General features: G+C 46.7%; 2 protein-coding genes across 2 annotated transcripts in view; one reads left to right on the top strand and one right to left on the bottom strand.

Moving 5' to 3' along the window:
* LOC145362283 (proteasome subunit alpha type-6-like) overlaps positions 1-21,808 on the bottom strand; it is a 77,102-nt gene extending 55,294 nt beyond the window's left edge. Inside the window, exon 1 of the mRNA XM_080218370.1 lies at positions 21,725-21,808. Coding sequence (XP_080074496.1) covers positions 21,725-21,785 — 61 coding nt within the window. The 5' untranslated portion in view covers positions 21,786-21,808. The remainder of the gene's footprint in view (positions 1-21,724) is intronic.
* Positions 21,700-24,079, top strand: part of LOC145362282 (BTB/POZ domain-containing protein 7-like) — a 104,063-nt gene continuing 101,683 nt past the window's right edge. Inside the window, exon 1 of the mRNA XM_080218368.1 lies at positions 21,700-21,817. The gene's annotated coding sequence lies outside the window, so the exon portion shown is untranslated. The remainder of the gene's footprint in view (positions 21,818-24,079) is intronic.

Raw genomic sequence — 24,079 nt, 5'->3', positions numbered from 1 at the left:
CACAGGCCAGAGGCCAGAATCGAACCCAGGTCCCTGGTGCTGTGAGGTAGCAGTGCTAACCACTGTGCTACCCCCATACACCTGATTTTTTTTAATTTTGTCTCTTGAAAGACACCTTATTAAATAGAATCATACAGTCATAGAGGTTTACAGCATGGAAACAGGCCTTTGGCCCAACTTGTCCATGCTGCCCTTTTTTTTAAACCCTCAAGCTAGTCCCAGTTGCCCGCATTTGGTCCATATCACTCTATACCCATGTAACTGTCTAAATGCTTTTTAAAAGACAAAATTGTACCCACCTCCACTACTATTGCCTCTGGCAGCTCATTCCTGACACTCAGCACCCTCTGTGTGAAAAAATTACCTCTCTAAATGACAAATAACAACACACTGCTGGTCACAGGTCTCCAGATTGAAAAAAACCCTCTACAACCACCTTCTGGCTTCTGTCATCAAGCCTTCTGAAAATCCATACACACTGCATCTGTCCCACATCCCATCTAATTGGTCACTTCTTTGAAAATCCTGATGAATTTGTCAAAACAGGATGTGCCTTTGATAAACGGAACGTGGATTAACTTGAGCATTTCTAGATGCTCAACTTTTCTTGAATTATGAGGCCTAAGTATTTGCCCAAAATGAACAATGGACTAACTGTTGTCCAGCTTAGTCAGCTGTGCCTCAATAGTAGCACTCTTGCAGCTGAGAAGTTTTGAACCTTGCAAGCTATTGTTGTTATTGCCGCAATCTTGAACCTGGTCCAAGTCTCACTCCAGGGCCGCGAGCACAGAAGATTATGTTAGCTTTCCAGCACTGAGAACATCACAGAACATTATTTGGTCAGTGCTGCTTGTGGGATCTTGCTGTGCGCAGGTCAGCTGGCGCCTTTCCAACATTACAAAAATACTTTGTTTGTGATGTCACGTCGAAGGCGCCATGTAAATGTAGATCTTTCTCTTTTCTGCCCTCCTTTCTTCAGCAAAGGTATCTTAAGGACACTTCTGCAATGCAATGGTGGAGTTTGCCTATTTAACAGGAACTGAAATATTGTAGTCGCAATCTCTGCTCTTTCACTTTATCGACTTTGAGGGTGCCATTCTTTTTCCGAGTAATTTGCTTCCGTGCAGTTACCTCAATCAATTGTTCCATCCCCTCAGCTAGATAAGCACACCTACACTCTCACTTCCATCATCACCTTGTAAACTGATGCAAAAATATTGATTTTGTGTTTCTACCAAACTTTCATCCTACGCAGTTAAGCTGCTCTTGAGACAGAAAGTTTGAACACGCCAGCCTCAGAGTTTGCAAATTGGAGAGACGAGGGCATAATGGTATTATCGCTGGACTATTAATCCAGAAACTCAACTAATGTTCTGGGGATCGGAGTTCAAAATCCCGCCACAGCAGGTGGTGGAATTTGAATTCAATGAAAATCTGGAATTAAGAATCTACTGATGACCATGAAACCATTGTCAATTGTCGGAAAAATGCACCTGGTTCACTAATGTCCCTTTAGGGAAGGAAATCTGCTGTCTTTACCTGGTCTGGCCTACACGTGACTCCGGAGCCAGAGCAATGTGGTTAACTCTCAACTACTCTCGGGCAACTAGGGATGGGCAATAACTGCTGGCCCAGCCATTCATGTCTCATGAATGAATAACAAAAAAGAATTGGAGGTGCATTTCTTGGATTGTAACAGCAACTACGCTTAAAGAAAAATACTTAGGCTGGCATTTTCCAGCTCTACTCTTCCAATGACGGAGGGAGCTTTGTAATCACCAATATCATTGGCCATTTGCGTTGCTCACCAGCAGTGTTGCTGGGGAACCAGCTTTGGGTGGGGGAGAGAGGCTGGGGGGGAGGGGGGGAGGTGGGGGGGTGGGGTGCGGTGGTGAGGTGGTGGGTGGAGAGATCCCCCTGGCAACAAGGTCTGCAAAATCCCAGCTTTATTCAGCTGCAAAGGTCTTGGGACTTAACTCTTCGAAGCTTACAGAATTCTAAAAGGCCTGGATAGAGTGGACATGGGAAAAATGCTTCTGTTAGTAGGAGAGACTCAGATCCAAGGACACAGCCTCAGAGTAAAGGGACGACCCTTTAGAACCGAGATGAGGAGGAATTTCTTCAGCCAGAGGGTGGTGAATCTGTGGAATTCATTGCCTCAGAAGGCTGTGGAGGCCGGGTCATTGAGTGTACTTAAGACAGAGATAGATAGGTTCTTGATTGATAAGGGGATAAAGGTTACAGGGAAAAGGCATGAAAATGGGGTTGAAAAACATATCAGCCATGATTGAATGGTGGAGCAGACTCGATAGGCCGAATGGCCTAATTCTGGTCCTATATCTTATGGTCTTATGGGACATCCTGATAAACATGATGGAGTATAAAGGGAGAAACTGTTCCTACTGGCAGGACGACCTGTTGGTTAAAGTCCAACAGGTTTATTTGGTAGCACAAGCCACAAGCTTTCAGAACCCTTTCATCACTCGACAATCACCAGACAGGAGTGTTCCCTCCCTGTTGGGGAACACTTCAGCAATCAGGGGCATTCAGCCTCTGATCTTTGGGTAAGCGTTCTCCAAGGCGGCGTTCACCACACGACAACGCAGAATCGCTGAGCAGAAACTGATTGCCAAGTTCCACGCACATGAGGACAGCCTCACGGGGATCTTGGGTTCATGTCACACTATCTGTAACCCCCACGACTTGACTGGGCTTGTAAAATCTCACTAACTGTCCTGGCTGGAGACAACACACATCTCTTTAACCTGTGCTTATTCCTCTCTCCATTCACATTGTCTGTACCTTGAAGACTTGATTACCTGTAAAGACTCGCATTCCAACCATTATTTTGTAAATTGAGTTTGTGTCTTTATATGCCATATTTGTGAACAGAACTCCCACTCATCTGATGAAGGGACAGCACTCTGAAAGCTTGTAGCTTGTGCTACCAAATAAACCTGTTGGACTTTAACCTGGTGATGTGAGACTTCTTACTGTGCTCACCCCAGTCCAATGCCAGCATCTCCACATCAGGAGGACTGACAGCCAGACAACACCAGTTTAGCAAAAGAATGAATGGCAATATGAGGAAAGTTTTTTTTACATATTGAATGGTTAGATGGAATGCTGGCACAGTGGTTAGCACTGCTGTGTCACAGTGCCAGGGGCCCGGATTCGATTCCTGGCTTGGGTGACTGTCTGTGCGGAGTGTGCGCCTTCTCCCCATGCCTGTGTAGGTTTCACCCGGGTGCTCCAGTTTCCTCCCACGGTCCGAAATACGTGCTGGGGTTAGGTGCATTGGCCGTGCTAAATTCTCCGTCAGTGTAACCGAACAGGTGCCAGAGTGTGGCAACTGGGGGATTTGCACAGTAACTTCATTGCAGTGTGAATGTAGGCCTTATTTGTGACACTAATAAACAAATTTAAACTTAGGATCTGGAATGCACTGCCTGATATTATGCCAAGGACTGATTCACTCATGCTTTTCAAAACAGAACGGGGTCATTATCTGAAGAGAAAGGGTTTTGCAGGACAATGGGATGAAGGCAGGGGGAGTGGGAGTGGGTTGATTGTTCTTGCAGAGAGACAACATCGATGCAATGGACAGAACAGCCTTCTCGAGCGCTGTAACTGTTCTATTGTGTGAAAAAAATACTGAAAAGCAACAAGGAAGGAAAGGTTGAAGGGTTGTTAGCTGGGGGAGGGAGACTTGCCACAGCGACAGGATGATGAAAACTCGTATTTCAACCTTGTCCTACTGGAAAATAATTTAAGTGACAATTCGAAAGTTCCAGAACCATTTGTAGCAGGTAAACAGATGGAAACTTAAGTAAGAAAAACAGATGGTGTAGTTGGGCAAGTGGAATTACACCAAGTTACACAATAATATTACAATATGTTCGGTAAGTTAAGGAAAATTTGAATAAAGGCGTTCAAAATCACGAGGGGTTTTATCGGGTAAATAAGGAGAAATTGTTCTCAGCAGCAGCAGGGTCAATAACCAGAGAGGCAAAGATTAAGATAATTAGGGATGAGGATTTATTTCACACAGCGAGTTGTTTTGTGATCTGGAATACATTTATTTATTAGTAACAAGTAAGGCTTACATTAACACTGCAATGAAGTTACCGTGAAATTCCCCTAGTGGCCACAGTGCAGCACCTGTTCAGGTCAATGCATCTAACCAGTACGTCTTTCAGAATGTGGGAGGAAACCGGAGCACCTGGAGGAAACCCATGCAGACACAGGGAGAATGTGCGAACCCCACACACAGAGTGGCTCAAGTGGGAATACGTAATGGTGGTGGAAGCATATCCAATAATAGCTTTTAAAAGGGAGCTGGGGTGGCACAGTGGCTAGCACTGCTGCCTCACAGCGCCAGGGACCCGGGTTCGATTCCTGGCTTGGGTCACTGTCTGTACGGAGTCTGCGCGTTCTCCCTATGTCTGCATGGGTTTCCTCCCACAGTCAAAAGACATGTTGGTTAGGTACATTAGCTATGCTGAATTCTCCCTCATTGTACCCAAACTGGTGCCACAGTGTGGTGACTAGGGGATTTTCACAATGTTGTGGGCGGTACGGTGGTTAGCATTGCTTCCTAACAGCTCCAGGGATCTGGGTTCGATTCCAGCCTCGGGTCACTGTCTGTGTGGGGTTTGCACATTCTTCCCGTGTCTGCGTGGGTTTCTTCGGGTGCTCCAGTTTCCTCCCTCAGTCCAAAGGTGCGCAGAGTAGGTGGATTGGCAATGCTAAATTGACTGTAAGCGTCAGGGAAATTAGCAGGGGGAATGCATTGGGTTATGGGGATAGGGTCTGGTTAGCTTGTTGTCAGTGCAGGCTCCATGGGTCAAATGGCCTCCTTCGGCAATGTTCGATGAAACTTCATTGCTGTGTTAATGTAAACCTACTTGTGACATAAATAAATACTTGAAAAGGGCAATTGGAAATGAGTGTGGGTAGAAGGCCTAATGGACCTTTCTAAAGAGTTCATACAGACATGCCTGGCCGAATGTCCTCCCTCTACGCTGCATCCTTCTATTCTGTGAGGGCTCGTGCAGAGAGACTCATTGTAGTAACAAGACTTTCACCTGTTGTGGGTGACTCATACTCGAGCTGTCACCACTGAGAGTGCCAGTCGTGTGCTCATGTCGGGCTGTTACGCAATGGTATTGAATTCTGCTCCCTCGTCTGAAACCTCGCTTCCGCAGAAGACAGAAGCAGGCCCAAGAGAAATGCACACACAAACATGCCATTTCGTGGGGTTTACTGTAAATTGTATGGGTATCGCCATGAGACACTGCGTCAATGGTACTCTTTCAGAATGACTGACACTGTGACACACAACCACTTGTCGGCATCTCAGCCATGAATCAATGAAACAAACACTTTCTTGGAGGGTAGTCACCGCTGTAATCTAGGAAAATCCGGCTGCCATTCTATGCACAGCAAGCTCCCACAGATGACAATGTGTTGATGCTCAGATCATCTGTTTTTATGATCCATAAGAAATAAGAGCAGGAGTAGGCCATCTGGCCCTTTGAGCCTGCTTGGCCATTCAATAGGATCATGGCTGATCAAACATTCCTCACGTCCACTTTCCTGCCCTTTCCCCGTAACCCTTGATTCCCTTACTGATCAAAAATCTAACTCAGCCTCAAACATGCACAAGGACTCTGTCCCCACAGCGCTCTGTGGCAAGGAGTTCCAAAGACTCTCAACTGCTCCAAGAGAAGAAACAGCGCCTCATCTCTGTCTGGTGCAGCACGGTGGTTAGCACTGCTGCTTCACAGTGCCAGGGACCTGGGTTCGATTCCCGGCTTGGGTCACTGTCTGTGTGGAGTTTGCACATTCTCCCCGTGTCTGCATGGGTTTTCTCCAGGTGCTCCGTTTTCCTCCCACAGTCTGAAAGCCGTCCTGGTTAGGGTGCATTGACCCGAACAGGCTCTGGAGTGTGGCAACTAGGGAATTTCACAGTAACTTCATTGCAGAGTTAATGTAAACCTTACTTACGATGAATAAATAAATCTTAAATTGGGGCCCCTTTATTCTGAGACTCTGATCCTAGTCTCTCTGATCAGGGGAAACATTCTCTCAGAACCTACTCTGTCAAGCCCCTCAAGAATCCAATATGTTTCAATGACACCACCTCTCATTCCTCTAAACTCCAATGAATAGAGTCCCAACCTGTTTAACCTTTCCTTATAAGACAATCCCTCCATAACAGGGATCATCCTAGCGAACTTTCTCTCAACTGCTTCCAGTGAAATAATATCTTTCCTTAAACATGGGGTCTGAAACTGCTCACAGTACTCCAGATGTGGTCTCACCAGTACCTTGTACAGCTACAACAAGACTTCTCTACTCTTTTTCTCCAACTCCCTTGAAATAAGGGCCAGCTTTTGACCAAGGGACAAATATTGAATAAAACTCCAAGGAGATCCCTTCTTCTAATAGTGCCATGGGATTTTTTATGTCCATCTGACAGAAGACCAGGCTTCTTAGTAATATTTCATTGGAGAGATGGCACCTCTGACAATGCAGCACTCTTTCAGTATTGCAGTGGCAGTGTGAACCTCACTATAGGGACTTGGGTGGCGAGAGTGGAATTCAAACCCATGACCTTCTGACTCAGAGGCAAGGCGGCCACTCACAGAATCACAGGCAGCACCAACAGAGATCGAATCACTAGTCAAAGGGAGACTGAATTTCATAGAGGCTATTCGACCCATCTTTGCTGGCTCTCTGTGGCGTAGAGCAGTCCAATCAGTCCCAGTCCCTCGCATTCTAACCCCAAATCTCTGCAAGTTTATTTCCCTCCCTTATTTCCCTCCAATTGTCTTTTGAAATCATCATCTCTGCTCCACCACCCTCATCGGCAGCCAGTTCAGTTCATCACCACTTCATAGAATCTACGGCACAGAGACAGGACCTTTGGTCCAAACTGGTCCATGCTGACCAAAAAGCCTATCTAAGTTAATCCATTTGCCTGCATTTGGCCTTATTCCTCTAAAGCTTACCTATCCATGTTATATGCCTAAATGCATTTTAAATGTTGCCAATGTCCCTGCCTCAAACACTTCCTCCTGCAGCTCATTCCACACGCATACCACCCTCTGTGTAGAGAAGTTGCTCTTCAGGTTCCCATTAATCCCTTTTAACTTAAACCTATGCCCTCTAGTTTCCAACCCTGGGAAAAAGACTGAGTGCATTGCTGCATTCCCACCTGTATCTCTTGCCGAAAACCTTAAACCTATGACTCCACTCTCGTTATTGTACCATCAGCCTTTCTTTCTCTACCTTATCTAAATTTTGAACAAATCTCCCCTCAACCTCCTTTACTCCAAGAAGAACAACCCCAGCTTCTCCAATCCTAATCTTGGAGCTAAAAGTTGGACACAAAAGTCTGAGATCACATATCAATCGACTCAAGAACAGCATCGTCCCTGCTATTGACTTTTGAATGGACCTACCTTATATTAAGCTGATCTTTCTCTACATCCTAGCTCTGATATAACAATTGGGTGGGATTGTGGTTGGTGCAGACCCGATGGGCTGAATGGCTTCCTCTGGCACTGTAGAGATTCTATGATTCTCAGCCTCCATACACTGACTCCATCTACACTTCCCGCTGCCACGGGATAGCAGCCAGTATAATCAAGGACCCCACACAACCTGGACATCTCTCTTCCACATTCTTCCTTTGAGAAAATGTTACAAAAGTCTGATTTCACGAGCCAACCGACACAAGAACAGCTACTTCCCTGCTGCCATCAGACTTTTGAATGGATCTACCTTATAATAAGCCGATCTTTCTCTATACCCTAGCTCTGACTGTAACAGCATATTCTGCACCCTGTCCTCTGTGAATGGTGTGTTTTGTCTGTATGGCATGCAAGAAACAATACTTTTCACTGTATCTCAATACATGTGACAAAATCAAAAAATCCCTCATCCTCGGAACCATTCCCTGATAAATCTCCTCTGCACACTCTCAAGTACCTCGATGTCCTTCTGAAAATGTGGTGACTAGAACTGGCCACAATAATCTATTTGTAACCTAACTCTTGTTTTCCCCAAAGGTGCGGGTAACTTCCCTGCTTTTGTACTCATTGCCTCTATTTATGAAGCCCAACATCCTGATAGAAGTCTACAAGATTATGAGAGGCATGACCAGAGTGGACAGTCAGAAGCTTTTTCCCAGGGTACAAGAGTCAATTACTAGGGGGCACAAGTTTAAGTGCAAGGGGTAAGGTTTAAAGGAGATGTACAAGGCAGATTTTTACACAGAGAGTAGTGGGTGCCTGGAACTCGTTGCCGGGGGAGGTAGTGGAAGCGGATATGGTAATGACTTTTAAGGGACGTCTTGACAAATACATGAATAGGATGGGAATAGAGGGATGTGATCCCCGGAAGGGTAGGGGGTTTTAGTTCAGTTGGGCAGCATGGTTGGTGCAGGCTTGGAGGGCTGAAGGACCTGTTCCCATGCTGTAATTTTCTTTGTTGCTTTGCTGAGTAATGTTAGTGTTTCAGATTCCAGCATCTGCAGTAAGTTTCATTTATCCTACATACTTAGCTAAGTACTCAGTTTGATTTGATTTATTATTGTCACAGGTATTAACATACAGTGAAAAGCATTGTTTCTTGCGCACTATACAAAGCATACCATTCATAGAAAATGAAAGGACAGAGTGCTGAATGCAGTGTGTTACATTCATAGCTAGGAAATTTGGCATGTTCGCTGAGACTCTCACCAACTTTTACAGATGCACCATAGAAAGCATTCTTTCTGGTTGTATCACAGCTCGGTATGGCTTCTGCTCTGCCCAAGACCGCACAGAAGTACAGAAGGTCGTGAATGTAGCCCAGTCCATCACGCAAACCAGTTTCCCATCCATTGACTACGTCTACACTTCCCACTGCCCGGACATTCTCTCTTCCACCTTCTTCCTTCAGGAAAAAGATACAAAAGTCTGAGGTTAGGCACCAATCGACTCAAGGACAGCTTCTTCCCTGCTGTTGTCAGACTTTTGAATGGACTTACCTTATATTAAGTTGATCTTTCTGTACGCCCTAGCTATGACTGTAACACTACATTCTGCACTGTCTCCCTTCCTTCTCTATGAATGGTATAGCGCACAAGAAACAATACTTTTCACTGTATGTTAATACGTGACAATAATAAATCAAATCAAAAGGATGTAGAGAGATCAATTTAATCTCTCTTACTCTCTCATTACATCCTACCACCTTCAACAATCTATACACATGAACGTACAGGGCGCTGCTTTTGAAACTTGTTTTCTCCTCTTTGGCTCATTATTTCTGGGTGTTGGATAGTGACAGGGACGTTCTGGAAGTTTCCAGTTTTCTGGCAGTTCCTCTCCTCTGGAACTGGAGACACAACTTTGAGCAGTGGTTGGTGACATCTGGTGGGCAGCATGTTTTAGTGCAGCTGCACAGCTGCTGGTGTTGGTGCACCCACCAATACCAAGCCAATTCACATTTGTATAGAAGCTGGGACCATCCTTTGTGTTGGCATCCAAAGGCACACGGAATTTGGACACAAATGCCACAAAGTTTTAGGTGTGAGGGATTGACACATGGAAATACACCATGCCTAAGGCCCCTCAACCTTCAATGGCTGTTAATGGTACCTTTCAACTCCCAATGAATTGTAGATATAAGAACATGAGGCCATTCAGCCCCTCAAGCCTGCTCTGTCATTCACATGGCTGATCTCTAACCTACTTACTTTGTCACATAATCTCTTTCATAATCTCTCTTCAGAGTCTGCAGAAGGATCTAGATAGGCTGGGCGAATGGGCCAGGAAATGGCAAATGGAATTTAATGTTGGCAAGTGTGAGGTGGTCCACTTTGGTAGGAAGAATGGTAGGAAGGACTATTACTTACGTGGCGAAAAACTGCAGCAGGCGACGGTGCAGAGGGACCTCGGGGTCCTTGTGCATGAGTCGCAAAAACCCAGCCTGCAAGTGCAGCAGGTGGTCAGGAAGGCGAATGGGATGCTGGCCTTCATAGCGAGGGGGATTGAATATAAAAGTAGGGAGGTCTTGCTGCAGCTGTATAGGGCATTGGTGAGGCCGCAGCTGGAGTACTGTGTGCAGTTTTGGGCGCCGCACCTGCGCAAGGATATTTTGGCCCTGGAGGGAGTGCAGAGGAGGTTTACTAGGCTGATACCGGAGTTGAGGGGGTTGAGCTATGAGGAGAGGCTGAATAAACTAGGCTTGTACTCGTTAGAGTTTAGAAGAATGAGGGGAGATCTCATTGAGACGTATAAGATGATGAATGGGATGGATAGGATAGAGGTGGAAAGACTCTTCCCGCTCAAAAAAGACAGTAGGACTAGGGGGCACAGCCTCAAGATAAAGGGGGGGCGGTTCAGAACGGAGTTGAGGAGGAACTTCTTCACTCAAAGGGTGGTGAATCTCTGGAATTCTCTGCCCGTTGAAGTGGTGGAGGCTGCCTCGCTAAATATTTTTAAGAAGCGGGTTGATGGGTTTTTGATAAGAGAGGGGATTAAGGGTTATGGGGAGAGGGCGGGAAAGTGGAACTGAGCCACGACAGATCAGCCATGATCTTATTGAATGGCGGGGCAGGCTCGAAGGGCCAGATGGCCTACTCCTGCTCCTATTTCTTATGTTCTTATGTTCAATGCTCATGATTAACAACAATCTATCAATCTCAGTTTTAAATTTAACAAGCTCAGAGGCTGGGAATCCTGCAGTGAGTAACTCATCTCCTAACACTCAATAGCCTGTCCATCATCTACAAGGCACAAGTCAGGAGTGTGATGGAATACTCCCCACTTGCCTGGATGGGTGCAGCTCCAACAACACTCAAGGAGCTCAACACCATCCAGGACAAAGCAGCCCCGCTTGATTGGCACCCCCATCTACAAACATCCACTCCCTCCACCACCAACGCTCAGTAGCAGCTGTGCTACTAGATGCACAGAAGCAACACTGCACGGATCCTTAAACAGCACCCTCCAAACCCGGGACCTCTACTGTCTAGAAGGACAAGGGCAGCAGACACATGGGAACACCAGCACCTGCAAGTTTCCCTCCAAGCCACTCACTATCCTGACTTGGAAATATATCGGCCGTTCCTTTGCTGTTGCTGGGTCAAAATCCTGGAACTCCCTCCCTAACAGCACTGAGGGTGTACCTACACCACAGGGATTGTAGCTGTTTAAGAAGGCGGCTCACCCACCACCTTCTCAAGGGGCAATTAGGAATAAATGCTGAGCTAGCCAGCACATCCACATCTTGTTAATGAATTTAAAGAATTGATTCAACATCAATTGTCATTTGTGCAAGAGAGTTCCAAACTTTTGTCATTATTTGTGTGTAGAAGTGTTTCCAAATTTCATTTCTGAAAGGCCTGAACCTAAATCTTAGCGCCCTATTTTACCACTTTGATTCTGAGTGCTGGGTGGTCTTGAAACTGGGAGTGTTTCAGATCTGACTTTTAGACCCCTTCTCAGTGCCCCTATACAGACTCTGCCTGCAAAAATATCAGCGATTCCGAATCGTGCTGCAGAAGCCTGTGGGCTGGGCTTAACATGCCCGAAATCCTGCAGCTCCGATCAGAGTCTCCATTTGCGCACGCGCGGAGGAAAAAAAGTGGTAGAATGAGGCTCCCCTGCCACATCGCACCCGGGGCCAGATAATGCCTCGTCCGGCCCCCCCCCACAGACATCGCCCCACTCCCACAACATTACTGATCCCCTTATCCCCCACACCCTCTCGCTACCCAGACCAATCGTGGGCCCCTCCCCCCTCCCCCACTGATCTCAGGCAGAGTGGCAGCAGGCCCCCCCCCTTCCCCTTCACCGATCTCAGGCAGAGTGGCAGCAGACCCCCCCCCTTCCCCCTCACCGATCACAGGCACAGTGGCAGCAGACCCCCTTTTCCCTCTCACTGATCTCAGGCAGAGTGGCAGCTGAAACCACCCCCCCGCCCCCACTGATATCAAGCAGAGCGGCAAGTGAACCATCTCACTGAACTCAGGCGGAGTGGCAGCGGAACTCCCCCCCCTTTACCGCACCCACCCCCGCCACCAACCTCAAGTAGAGAGCCGTCAGACCCACCTTCCCCTCTCCCCATCCCACCACTGATCTCAAGCATGCAAATGCATTTAAATGGCCATTGTGCCCATTTCGGGTGTGGTTCCCGATCGCGACCATTTCCAGGCCTTGGTAAAAGGGGAACCAGCGTGGAGGCGGACATGGATCGTGCTACTTGCTTCACGACTGACTTTACCAAGTTTTTGTGCCCGAAAAATTGGGTCCCTAGACTCTGTGCTCTGGTCTCAGACTTTCCAGTGGTCTTGCAGTGCAGTGGGGTAGCCTCACTGCCTCTGAGCCAGCAGTTCCAAGGTCACGTCCCACCCCAAGGGCTTGACGGCCGCATAAGGTGCGATCAAGCAGGTTGATTGTCAAATTGCAAATCTTTCCAATATTCCTATGGCAGGCACTAAGAATGGGAAAGTCTTCTGGTCAGCCAGAGACATGTGATAGCAAAGGCGCTGCAGCCTCCCCATGTTAAAATACCCTGGGGGTGGTGGGGGGAGCAGCAGCAATCTTACCATTGCGTAATGGTTTGCCTTCTTGGTATGGTAAGGTAGGAGATGAACTTTGAATTTTCCACAACTATCCTGGACAATTTTTCCAACTGCCACCGACACTGGTCAATGTTGATTTATGAGAGTCACCAGGTGACGTTATTATGGAGGCAGGAACAAGGGCAAACTATTTGATTTTCTCCGCTGTTCCAGTTTTGTTTTGGAAAGCCAATTAGGTGCAGCCCCAGAAACAGACAGAAGGTAGACTTGCTCCATTGCAACTTTCACCATTAGAATGGCCCAAAGTGCCTTACAGACAAAATGTTCCTTTGTAGCATTGCCACCTATGAGGTGAGAAATGCAGCAACCGATTTGTGCATGCTAAAGGGCAATTTAGCATGGCCAACCTAACCTACACTTTTTTGGTCACTACCTGTTTTATTCAGTGATTGAAGGATAAATACTGGCCAGGACACTGTGCGGGGCGGGGGGGCAAATACCGCACCCTCCCCTCCTCTTCGAAATGGTGACAATGCGCGCCTGAGATGACAGACTGAGCCTGGGTTTAACATTCAATCGGAAAGGCCATACCTACTGACAAGTGCAGCACCCCCTTAATACTGCACTGGGGAGGGGGGGGAAGGGGAGGGCATCAGATGTCAAAAACTTGAGCAACATGCCTGTCTCTTCAGCAATATTCAAGTCCTGTGCGACCAAACGACTGTTTGACAATTGGTTTGTTGAAAAATATCATCCTAGGGGTAGGTACCGGACTATGCTGACGATACAAATGAGACAATTACAATTTATGATTTAGACCTGAATTTTATGGAGGCAGGAACAAGGGCAAATTGTTTGATTTTCTCATTGTTCCAATTGGGAAAGCCAATTAGGTGCACTCCCAGAAAAAGACAGAAAGTAGACTTGTACCACTGCAGGCTTGTTTGAGGCTCCAAGCCACCCCCCATTATATTGTGGGAAGGTAAGGCGACAGCTGGCAACCCTTAGGCCCATTGAGACCCGTAACTGATCAAATAAGGGCCTCATTTCACCTCCGCCACCATAATACTGTTGGCAGTGGAAAATAAAGTTTATTTATTAGTCTCAATTAAGGCTTACACTAACACTTCAATGAAGTTACTGTGAATTTTCCCTGGTGGAGGAGAGTGGGCAGGCCACTATTTCATAGCATCATAGAATCCCTAGAGTGCATAAGTAGGCCAGTCGGCCCATCGAGTCTGCACTGACTCTCTGACGGAGCATTCCACCCAGACCCTATCCACATATTTACCCCACTAATCAACCTAACCTGCACGCACATCTTTGGACTGTGGGAGGAAGCCAGAGCACCCAGAGGAAACCCATGCAGGCATGGGGAGAGCATGCAAACTCCATACAGTGAAAAGGTAGTGGAAGGGAAGGGGAGTTACTCATTTGGGTGCTGCCCTGTGAGCATCAAGGGCAACATCCCCACTTCAAGATGTTACCCACCCATCTCTGACCAATTGTGCCTCTCCCTCCCAAGGCTTCCAAAATCCCCCAATCATCCCTCCCCCTCACCCCTCTTCCCATCACTGGGTCTCCATTCCCTGCCTTCAAAAAAAGCTCTGACTCTAACTTTAGTCCAAAATCTGTGACACTTCTTCCTGGGTATCTCCCAGCAGAGCCATGACTTGCTTCTGGTGCTACTGTGATTACACAACTGACAGCCAATTAGCATGTAGGCCGACTTTGTGACCGACCTTTCTGCGCCGAGGGGAGATGGTGGCACAGTGGTTAGCACTGCTGCCTCACAGTGCAAGGGACCCGGTTTGTCATTGGTGAGGCCGCCGCAGCTGGAGTACTGTGTGCAGTTTTGGGCGCCGCACCTGCGCAAGGATATTTTGGCCTTGGAGGGAGTGCAGAGGAGGTTTACTAGGCTGATACCGGAGTTGAGGGGGTTGAGCTATGAGGAGAGGCTGAATAAACTAGGCTTGTACTCGTTAGAGTTTAGAAGAATGAGGGGAGATCTCATTGAGACGTATAAGATGATGAATGGGATGGATAGGATAGAGGTGGAAAGACTCTTCCCGCTCAAAAAAGACAGTAGGACTAGGGGGCACAGCCTCAAGATAAAGGGGGGGCGGTTCAGAACGGAGTTGAGGAGGAACTTCTTCACTCAAAGGGTGGTGAATCTCTGGAATTCTCTGCCCGTTGAAGTGGTGGAGGCTGCCTCGCTAAATATTTTTAAGAAGCGGGTTGATGGGTTTTTGATAAGAGAAGGGATTAAGGGTTATGGGGAGAGGGCGGGAAAGTGGAACTGAGCCACGACAGATCAGCCATGATCTTATTGAATGGCGGGGCAGGCTCGAAGGGCCAGATGGCCTACTTCTGCTCCTATTTCTTATGTTCTTATGTTCTTATGTTTGATTTTTGGCCTTGGGAGATTGTCTGTGTGGAGTCTGCGTGTTCTCCCTCTGCCCGTGTGGGTTTCCTCCCACACTCCAGAGATGTGTAGGTCAGGTGGATTGACTATACTAAATTTCCTCTTTTATGTCTGAAGATGTGTAGGTCAAGTGGACCAGCCATGCTAAATTGCCCCTTAGTGTCCAAAGATGTGCACGTTAGGTGGATTGGCTATGCTAAATTACACCTTTGTGTCAAAAGCTGTGTAGGTTAGGTGGAATGGCCATGATAAATGCGCAGGGTTATGGAGGTAGGGTGAAGGGTCAGGCTTCAGTCAGGTGGTCTTCTGGAGAGACAGTGTAGATCCGTTGGGCTGAGACACCTCTTTCTGCACCTTAGGGATTCTTTGGTTTTGAGGAATTTTCCCTAGTTAATCTTGCATCTCTTTTGTCCCATTTTTCTCCGACAGCCAGTGGGATACTGAGCCTGGGAATCTTAGTTGAGTGATTTAACCAGGACGATAAGTCTGTGAGTTGGCTGGCAAAGAGATGATAATGCACATTGTGACTCCGCAAGAGAAGTTGTAAGCTTTGGTTGCTTTAACCTGCCCCACAAATGGTCTTAGGATCACCAGCACCTTTCCCAGTCCCACGGTCAACATGCTCCTTATTTTATTTCATTGGTCACCCATGAATGAATGCAGCATAAAAATAAGAAATGTTGATGAGATGTTGCAAGATACAGGTCCCCTATCGTTTGGAGTAGAAATAAAAAGTCTACCACACAAATCATCGGGTTTACTTTATTGGATTCTCAATCATTCGGATACCTTGTCAAAGGAGGCAGATAAAATTAGGGAAGGAACTCCAGAGCTTAGGACCAAGGCTGCTGAAATCATGACCCTGGCATGGCCATTAACAGCAGGGATGTTCACGGGGCCAGACTTGGAAGAGCGCAGAGATCATGGGGGCGTTGTTTGGCAGGAGGAGATCACAGAGTTAGTGGGGCAGGGTTGAAAACTCTGGATCTGTACTCGTTGGGGTTTAGAAGGATGAGGGGGGGTATTATTGAAACTTACAGGTGAGGCCTGGATATAGTGGATGTGGAGAGGATGTTCCCACTAATAGGAAAAACTAGAACCAGAGGGCACAACCTCAAGCTAAAGGGACGATCCTTTAAAACAGAGATGAGGAATTTCTTCAGCCAAATAGTAATGAATCTGTGGAACTCTTTGCCGCAGAAGGCTGTGGAGGCCAGGTCACTGAGTGTCTTTAAGATAGAGATTGAGTTGAGGGGATTGAGCTATGAGGAGAGGCTGAATAAACTAGGCTTGTACTCGTTAGAGTTTAGAAGAATGAGGGGAGATCTCATTGAGACGTATAAGATGATGAATGGGATGGATAGGATAGAGGTGGAGAGACTCTTCCCGCTCAAAAAAGACAGTAGGACTAGGGGGCACAGCCTCAAGATAAAGGGGAGGCGGTTTAGAACGGAGTTGAGGAGGAACTTCTTCACTCAAAGGGTGGTGAATCTCTGGAATTCTCTGCCCGTTGAAGTGGTGGAGGCTGCCTCGCTAAATATTTTTAAGAAGCGGGTTGATGGGTTTTTGATAAGAGAAGGGATTAAGGGTTATGGGGAGAGGGCGGGAAAGTGGAACTGAGCCACGACAGATCAGCCATGATCTTATTGAATGGCGGGGCAGGCTCGAAGGGCTAGATGGCCTACTCCTGCTCCTATTTCTTATGTTCTTATGTTCTTATGATAGATAGGTTCCTGATTAATAAGGGGATCAGAGGTTATGGGGAAAAGGCAGGAGAATAGGGATATGAAAAATATCAGTCATGATCGAATGGCAGAGCAGACTCGATGGGCCGAGTGGCCTAATTCTGTTCCTATGTCTCATGGTTTTATTTCCTTTCCTAAAGGGGACATTAGTGGACCAGATGGGTTTTTCTGTCAATCGACGATAATTTGATGATCACTGTTGCTGAGACTAACTTTCAATTCCAAACTTGTCTTCAGCCTGTGGCCTCTTGATGTGAAGATGATGTTTGCTTCTCCACACAACTGCCCCTCCTCATTTATGCCACCATTGGTTATTTCCCACAATCAACTGGAAAGCAAGTAGCCTCGAGCTTACCCAACTGCATGAGATTTGATTGTCGGTCAGTCATCTCTCCAAACTCTTGATAACTGGTAAACAAATGAGTTCAAAGATATTTTAATTTTAAGACACTTTTTTTTATTGGCCTGGTGATTTTTCTCCCAGGTTTTAAATTTAAAGTTTATTTATTAGTGTCAAATGTTGGCTTACATTAACACTGCAATGAAGTTACTGTGAAAATCCCCTAATCGCCACACTCCAGCGCCTGTTCGGGTATACTGAGGGAGAATTTAGCATGGCCAACGCACCTGACTAGCACGTTTTTCAGATTGTGGGAGGAAACCGGAGCACCTGGAAGAAACCCATGCAGACATGGGGAGAATGTGCAGACTCCACACAGACAGTGACCCAAGCCGGGAATCAAACCCAGGTCCATGGCACTGTAAGGCAGCATGTTAACCACTGTGCCACCATACAGCCCATTTAGGAATGGATGCTTGGGATAGATGCTAGTCACAAGTTGAGTTCAGTCATCAGAACTGACTTTGAAATTCTCCAAGTTTCATTCAGAATTCCTGCATGGCCTCAGCCTCTCCCTGTCACTGTAACCGTCTTCAGACCCACAACCCTCAGAAATCTCTGCACTCTTCCCAATCTAGCCCCTTAAGCAGATTGGTTGGCAGTTCCTGGGGTGAAGCAAAAAGGGCGCAAGGCTTAACATATTTCAGCATGAACAACTTCACACAGTGTGGGGAGGACCTGTTCAAGCCTCATGCCTTTCTCGGGAGCTTGGGGGAGGCCTATGGCTTTCTTCACTGCAACACCGCAGCCAAGCATACTCAATTTGCCAACCAATCATCACCTTTTTCTCCTGTATTATAAGTTGTTGTGACCATTTGAAATTTGACATTTATTATTTTCACAGAGTATAGAGTATTAGTATAGAGTGAAAAGTATTGTATCCTGCACGCTATACAGACAAAGCATACTGTTCATAGAGAAGGAAACGAGAGAGTGCAGAATGCAATGCTGCACTCAGAGCCAGGGTGTACAGAACGATCAACTTAATGCAGGGTAGGTCAATTCAAAAGTCTGATGCAGCAGGAAAGAAGCTGTTCTTCAGTTGGTTGGTATGTGACCTCAGACTTTTGTATCCTTTTCCCGATGGAAGGAGGTTGAAGAGACAATGGCTGGGGTGCGTGGGATTCTTAATAATGTTGGCTGCTTTGCTGAGGTAGCGGGAAGTGTAGACAGAGTCAATGGATGGGAGGCTGGTTTGCATGATAGATTGAGCTATATGCATGACCGTTTGTTGTTTCTTGAGGATTGGGCAGAGCAGGAGCCATACCAAGCTGTGATACAACCAGAAAGAATGCTTTCTATGGTACATCTGTAAAAGTTGGTGAGAGTTGTAGTTGACATGTTAAATTTCCTTAGTTTTCTGAGAAGGTAGAGGAACTTGGTGGGCTTTCTGCATTATAGTGATGTGTTGACAAACTTAAAGTTTGTCCTGATGAACGTAAGATGAAAAACTTTGACATATCTGCTTTTCAACAAAACCAATTACCGATTCCGCTAAGGTATCCTTCGCCAGTCCCAGTGTTGTGTGTGTTGCAGAGATGCTGGCGTTGGACCTGAGTGGGCATAGTAGTAAATCTCATAACACCAGGTTAAAATCCAACAAGTTTATTTGGCTGCACTAGCTTTCGGAGCGCTGCTTCTTCATCATGCAAGACATAGGGTCATAGAGGTTTACAGCATGGAAACAGGCCCTTCGGCCCAACTTGTCCATGCCGCCTTTTTTTTCAAAAGCCCCAAAGCTTGTCCCAATTGCCCGCATTTGGTCCACATCCTTCTATACCCATCATACCCACATAACTCTAAATATTTTTTAAAAGACAAAATTGTACCCGCCTCTACTACTGCCTCTGGCAGCTTGTTCCAGACACTCACCACCCTCTGTGTGAAATAATTACCCCTCTGGACCCTTTTGTATCTCTCCCTTTTCACCTTAAACCTATGCCCTTTAGTTTAAGACTCCCCTACTTTTGGGAAAAGATATCGACTACTTAGCTGATCTGTGCCCCTCATTATTTTATAGACCTCTATAAGGTTACCCCTCAGCCTTCTACACTCCGGAAAAAAAAAAGTCCCAGTCTATCCAGTCTTTCCTTATAACTGAAACCATCAAGTCCCAGTAGCAACCTAGTAAATCTTTTCTGCATTCTTTCTAGTTCAATAACATCCTTTCTATAATAGGGTGACCAGAATTGCAGATAGTATTCCAAGTGTGGCTGTACCAATGTTTTTTACAACTTCTGCAAGACGTCCCAACTCCTGTATTCCATGTTCTGACCAATGAAACCAAGCATGCCAAATGCTTTCGTCACCTGTGACTCCACTTTCAAGGAGCTACGAACATGGACCCCTAGATCTCCTTTTTCTGTAACTGTCCCTAATGCCCGACCATTCAACGTGGCTTAGTGTCAAATTTAGCTTGTTAACCTCGTCGAGGAATATCAGTGCCTTCACCATTAAATAAAGAACATAAGGACTTAAGAACTAGGAGCAGGAGTAGGCCATCTGGCCCCTTGAGCCTGCTCTGCCATTCAATAAGATCATGGCTGATCTTTTTGTGGACTCAGCTCCACTTACCCGCCTGCTCACCATAACCCTTAATTCCTTTACTGTTCAAAAATGTATCTAGTCTTGTCTTAAAAACATTCAATGAGGTAGCCTCAACTGCTTCACTGGGCAGGGAATTCCACAGATTCACAACCTTTTGTGTGAAGAAATTCCTCCTCAACTCAGTCCTAAATCTGCTTCCCCTTATTTTGAGACTATGCCTCCTCGTTCTAGTTTCACCCACCAGTGGAAACAACTTTCCTGCTTCTAGCTTATCTATTCCCTTTATAATCTTATATGTTTCTAAAGGATCTCCCCTCATTCTTCTGAATTCCAATGAGTATAGCCCCAGTCTACTCAGTCTCTCCTCATAAGCCAACCCTCTCAACTCTGGAATCAACCTAATGAATCTCCTGTGCACCCCCTCCAGTACCACTATATCCTTTCTCAAGTAAGGAGACCAAAACTGTACGCAGTACTCCAGGTGTGGCCTCACCAGCTGCAACATAACCTTGCTGTTTTTTAAACTCCATCCCTCTAGCAATGGAGGACAAATTTCCATTTGCCTTCTTAATTACCTGCTGCAGCTGCAAACCAACTCCTTGTGATTCCTGCACAAGGACACCCAGATCCCTCTGCACAGCAGCATGCTGCAATCTTTTTACCATTTAAATAACAGTCCATTTGTCTGTTATTCCTACCAAAACTGATGACCTCACATTTACCATAAGAAGTCTCACAACACCAGGTTAAGCTTTAATCTGGTGTTGTGAGACCTCTTACTGTGCTCACCCCAGTCCAAACCGGCATCTCCCGCATCATGGCTCACATTTACCAACATTGTACTCCATCCGCCAGAGCCTCGCTCGCTCACTTAGACTATCTATATCCCTTTGCAGACTTTCAGCAACTTTGATTATAGAATCACAGAATCCTACAGTGCAGAAAGAGGCCATTTGGCCCATCGAGTCTGCACCAACCACAATCCCACCCAGGCCCCATCCCCAAAGCCCTACATACTTACCCACCAATCCTTCTAACCTATGCATCCGGGGACACTAAAAGTCAATGTAGAAGGTCCAATCAACCTAGCCTGCACATCTTTGGGCTGTGGGAGGAAGCCAGAGCACATTGTCCTCGTGTCTGCATGGGTTTTCTCCGGGTGCTCCTTCAGTCCAAAGATTAAGTCCAAGGGTTAGGTTGATTGGCCATGCTAAAATTGCCCTTTAGTGTCCTGAGCTGCGTAGGTTAGAGGGATTAGTGGGTAAAATATGTCGGGATGTGGGGTTAGAGCCTGGGTGGGATTGTGGTCGGTGCCGACTCGATGGGCTGAATGGCCTCTTCTTGCACTGTAGAGATTCTATGATTTGCTCTGCCACCCATCTTGGCATCATCTGCCAACTTTGACATGCCGCACTCGGTTGCCGATTCTTAATCACCCATGTAAATGGTGAACAAAAATTGCAGTCCCAACCCAGATCCCACAGATCGCTTCTGAAAGACACCCATTTACCCTCCTCTCCCCACTCTTTGCTTCCTGTTTGTCAAGTAAGTGTTAATTGTGTAACCATCTCCAGACCCACACCAGAACTATGTATGTATGTCTGTATGTATATATGTTTGTGTGTGTGTGTGTATGTGTATGGGAGGTGGGGTGGACACTGTATCTTTAAGAGATGTGTATGTGTATGGGAGGTGGGGAAAACACTGTACCTTTAAGAGGTATGTGTATGGGAGATGGGGAGGACACTGTAACTTTAAGAGGTGTGTACGCGTATGGAAGGTGGGGAGGACATTGTACCTTTAAGAGGTGTGAATGTGTATGAGAGGTGGGGCGAACACTGTACCTTTAAGATATGAAGTCCCGCCCTCGGTCCCGGCTGTGATTGGCGGAGGGCATCTGTCAATCAATCAGTCAAAGGGGGGCGGGCTGACTTCCGGTCGGGTCGCCAGTCACCGCCGCGCGCCACCGAGAGAAAGCTGAAGAGAATTGGAGGGGGAAGAAAGGCTTGTGTCGGTAAACAAACCTCTCTCGTTGGCGTTTTTTTCCCCTCCTTTCTTCAACGCGAAGAATTCGACGACGACCATGCTGGAGTTGGAAAAAAATTTCCCCCCTTCAGGTAAAGAAAAAGGCCTCAACGGGTTTGGGGACTTTTTTGTTTTTCGGTTTTTTTTGAAAAAGATTTAAACCCCCTCCTTCAGTTGGGAAGGACCCCCAGGGTTTGGGATGTCGCCCAAACCGGGGCGGGCGGGTTTTATTTTTGCGCCCGCCTTTCACTGGCGGAAAGTTGTGAACCGGGAGCGGAATGGGCGTGGCTCCGGTCCACCCGCCACCGGAAGTGAGGCTCGGCGGCTGATTGACAGGCTTCTCAGCCAATGGACCGGAGGCGGGACGGGACGGACCGGCGAATGGGAGCCTGGCGGGGGCGGGACCTGTCTTTGATTGACAGCTCTGCAAAGTCCCTGGTCTGTGTTTGTATGTAAACAGCAGCCTGTCTCTCCCTGTCTCACAGCAGAGGGGCTCAAGGTTACCCACCACTACGTATACACACTTTTATCTTTCCTTTGCATCAACTCTCAAGTGTTTTGCATTGCTCCCCTTATTGGGGGGGCAAAACCCTCAAATGTTTTAAAACTTTCACAGAATCCCGACAGTGCAGAAAGAGGCCATTCAGCCCATCAAGCCTGCACTGACAACAATCCCACCCTGGCCTTATCTCCATTTATCCTGCGAGACCCCCTGACACTAAAGGGCAATTTAGCATGGCCAATCCATTTAAAATCAATTAGGCTTCATAGAGTTTTACTGCAACTTGTTGTGGTCCTTCGGCCCATCGTGTCTGTGCCAGCCATCAAGCACTTTTCTATTCTTATCCTGCTTTCCAGCACTTGGTCCGTAGCCTTGTGTCCTACAGCGTCTCAAGTGCTCATCTAAATGCTTCTTAAATGTTGTGAAGGTTCCAGCCTCTATCACCCTCTCAGGCAGTGAGTTCCAGATTCCCCTCTGGGTGAAAAAGTTTTTCCTCAAATCTCCTCTAAATCCCCTCTTCATCTTGGGACACTAAGGGGCAATTTAGCATGGTCAATCCACCTAACCCACACATCTATGGACAACTAAGGGATAATTTAGCATGTCCAATCCACCTAATCTGCATGTCTTTGGACACTAAGGAGCAATTTCACATGGCCGTTCCACCTAACCTGCAAATAAAGTACAAAGAAAGTTACAGCACACGAAGAGGCCCTTCGGCCCTCTAAGCCTGCACTGACCAAGCTGCCTGACTTATCTAAAACCCCCTATCTTTGTGGGGACTATATCCCTCTATTCCCACCCTACTCGTGTATTTGTCAAGACACCCCTTAAAACTCACTACAGTACCTGCTTCCACTACCTCCCTCGGCAACGAATTCCAGGCAGCCTCTCTGGGAAAAAGCTTCTGACTATCCACTCTGCCCATGCCTCTCATAATCTTGTAGACTTCTATCAGGTCGCCCCTCAACCTCTGTCGTCCCAGTGAGAACAAACCAAATTTCTCCAACCTCTTCTCATAGCTAATGCTCTCCATACCAGACAACATCCTGGTAAATTGTTTCTGTACCCTCTGCAAAGTCTCCACATCCTTCTGGTAGGGTGGCGACCAGAATTGAACACTATATTCCAAGTGCGGCCTAACCAAGGTTCTATAAAACTGCAACATGACTTGCTAGTTTTTAAACTCAGTGCCCCAGCCAATGAAGGCAAGCATGCTGTATGCCTTCTTGACCACGTTCTCTACCTGCATTGCCGTTTTCAGTGACCTGTGTACCTATACGCCCAGATCCCAATACTCTTAGGGGTTCAGGAATTTACTGTATGTTTTCTATCTGTATTAGACCTTCCATAATGCATTACCTCGCATTTGTCTGGAAATCTTTGCTTTGTTATTGTCGCATGTATTAGTATGAAGTGAAAAGTATTGTTTCTTGCGTGCTATACGGACAAAGCATACCATTCGTAGAGAAGGAAAGGAGAGAGTGCAGAATGTAGCTCGGGTGTTGAGGAAAAATCAACTTACTGCGAGTAGGTCCATTCAGTGTGGGAGGAAACTGGAGCATCCGGAGATAACCCATACAGACAGGGGGAGAACATGCAAACTCCACATACAAAGTCACCTGGATCCCTGACGCTGTGAAGCAGCAATGCTCACCACTGTGCCGCCCTTAATTTTTCTTTGAAAAATACTTTTTGTTTGCTTTGATCTCAGAGTTAAACTATTTCTATAATAATTCTGTGTAGAATAGAAACAGGCGCTTTGGTGCACGTCTTTGTATTGAACATGACGCCAAACGCTCCCAAGATCCAAGGTGTTGCTGGAGCATGGTGACTTCTTGTGAGCTGTGTC

The sequence above is a fragment of the Carcharhinus amblyrhynchos genome, unplaced genomic scaffold (assembly GCF_965287045.1).
Source record: "Carcharhinus amblyrhynchos unplaced genomic scaffold, sCarAmb.v2.hapA scaffold_37, whole genome shotgun sequence".
Taxonomy (NCBI): Eukaryota; Metazoa; Chordata; class Chondrichthyes; order Carcharhiniformes; family Carcharhinidae; genus Carcharhinus; species Carcharhinus amblyrhynchos.
This window is presented reverse-complemented; position numbering and strand designations above follow the sequence as displayed.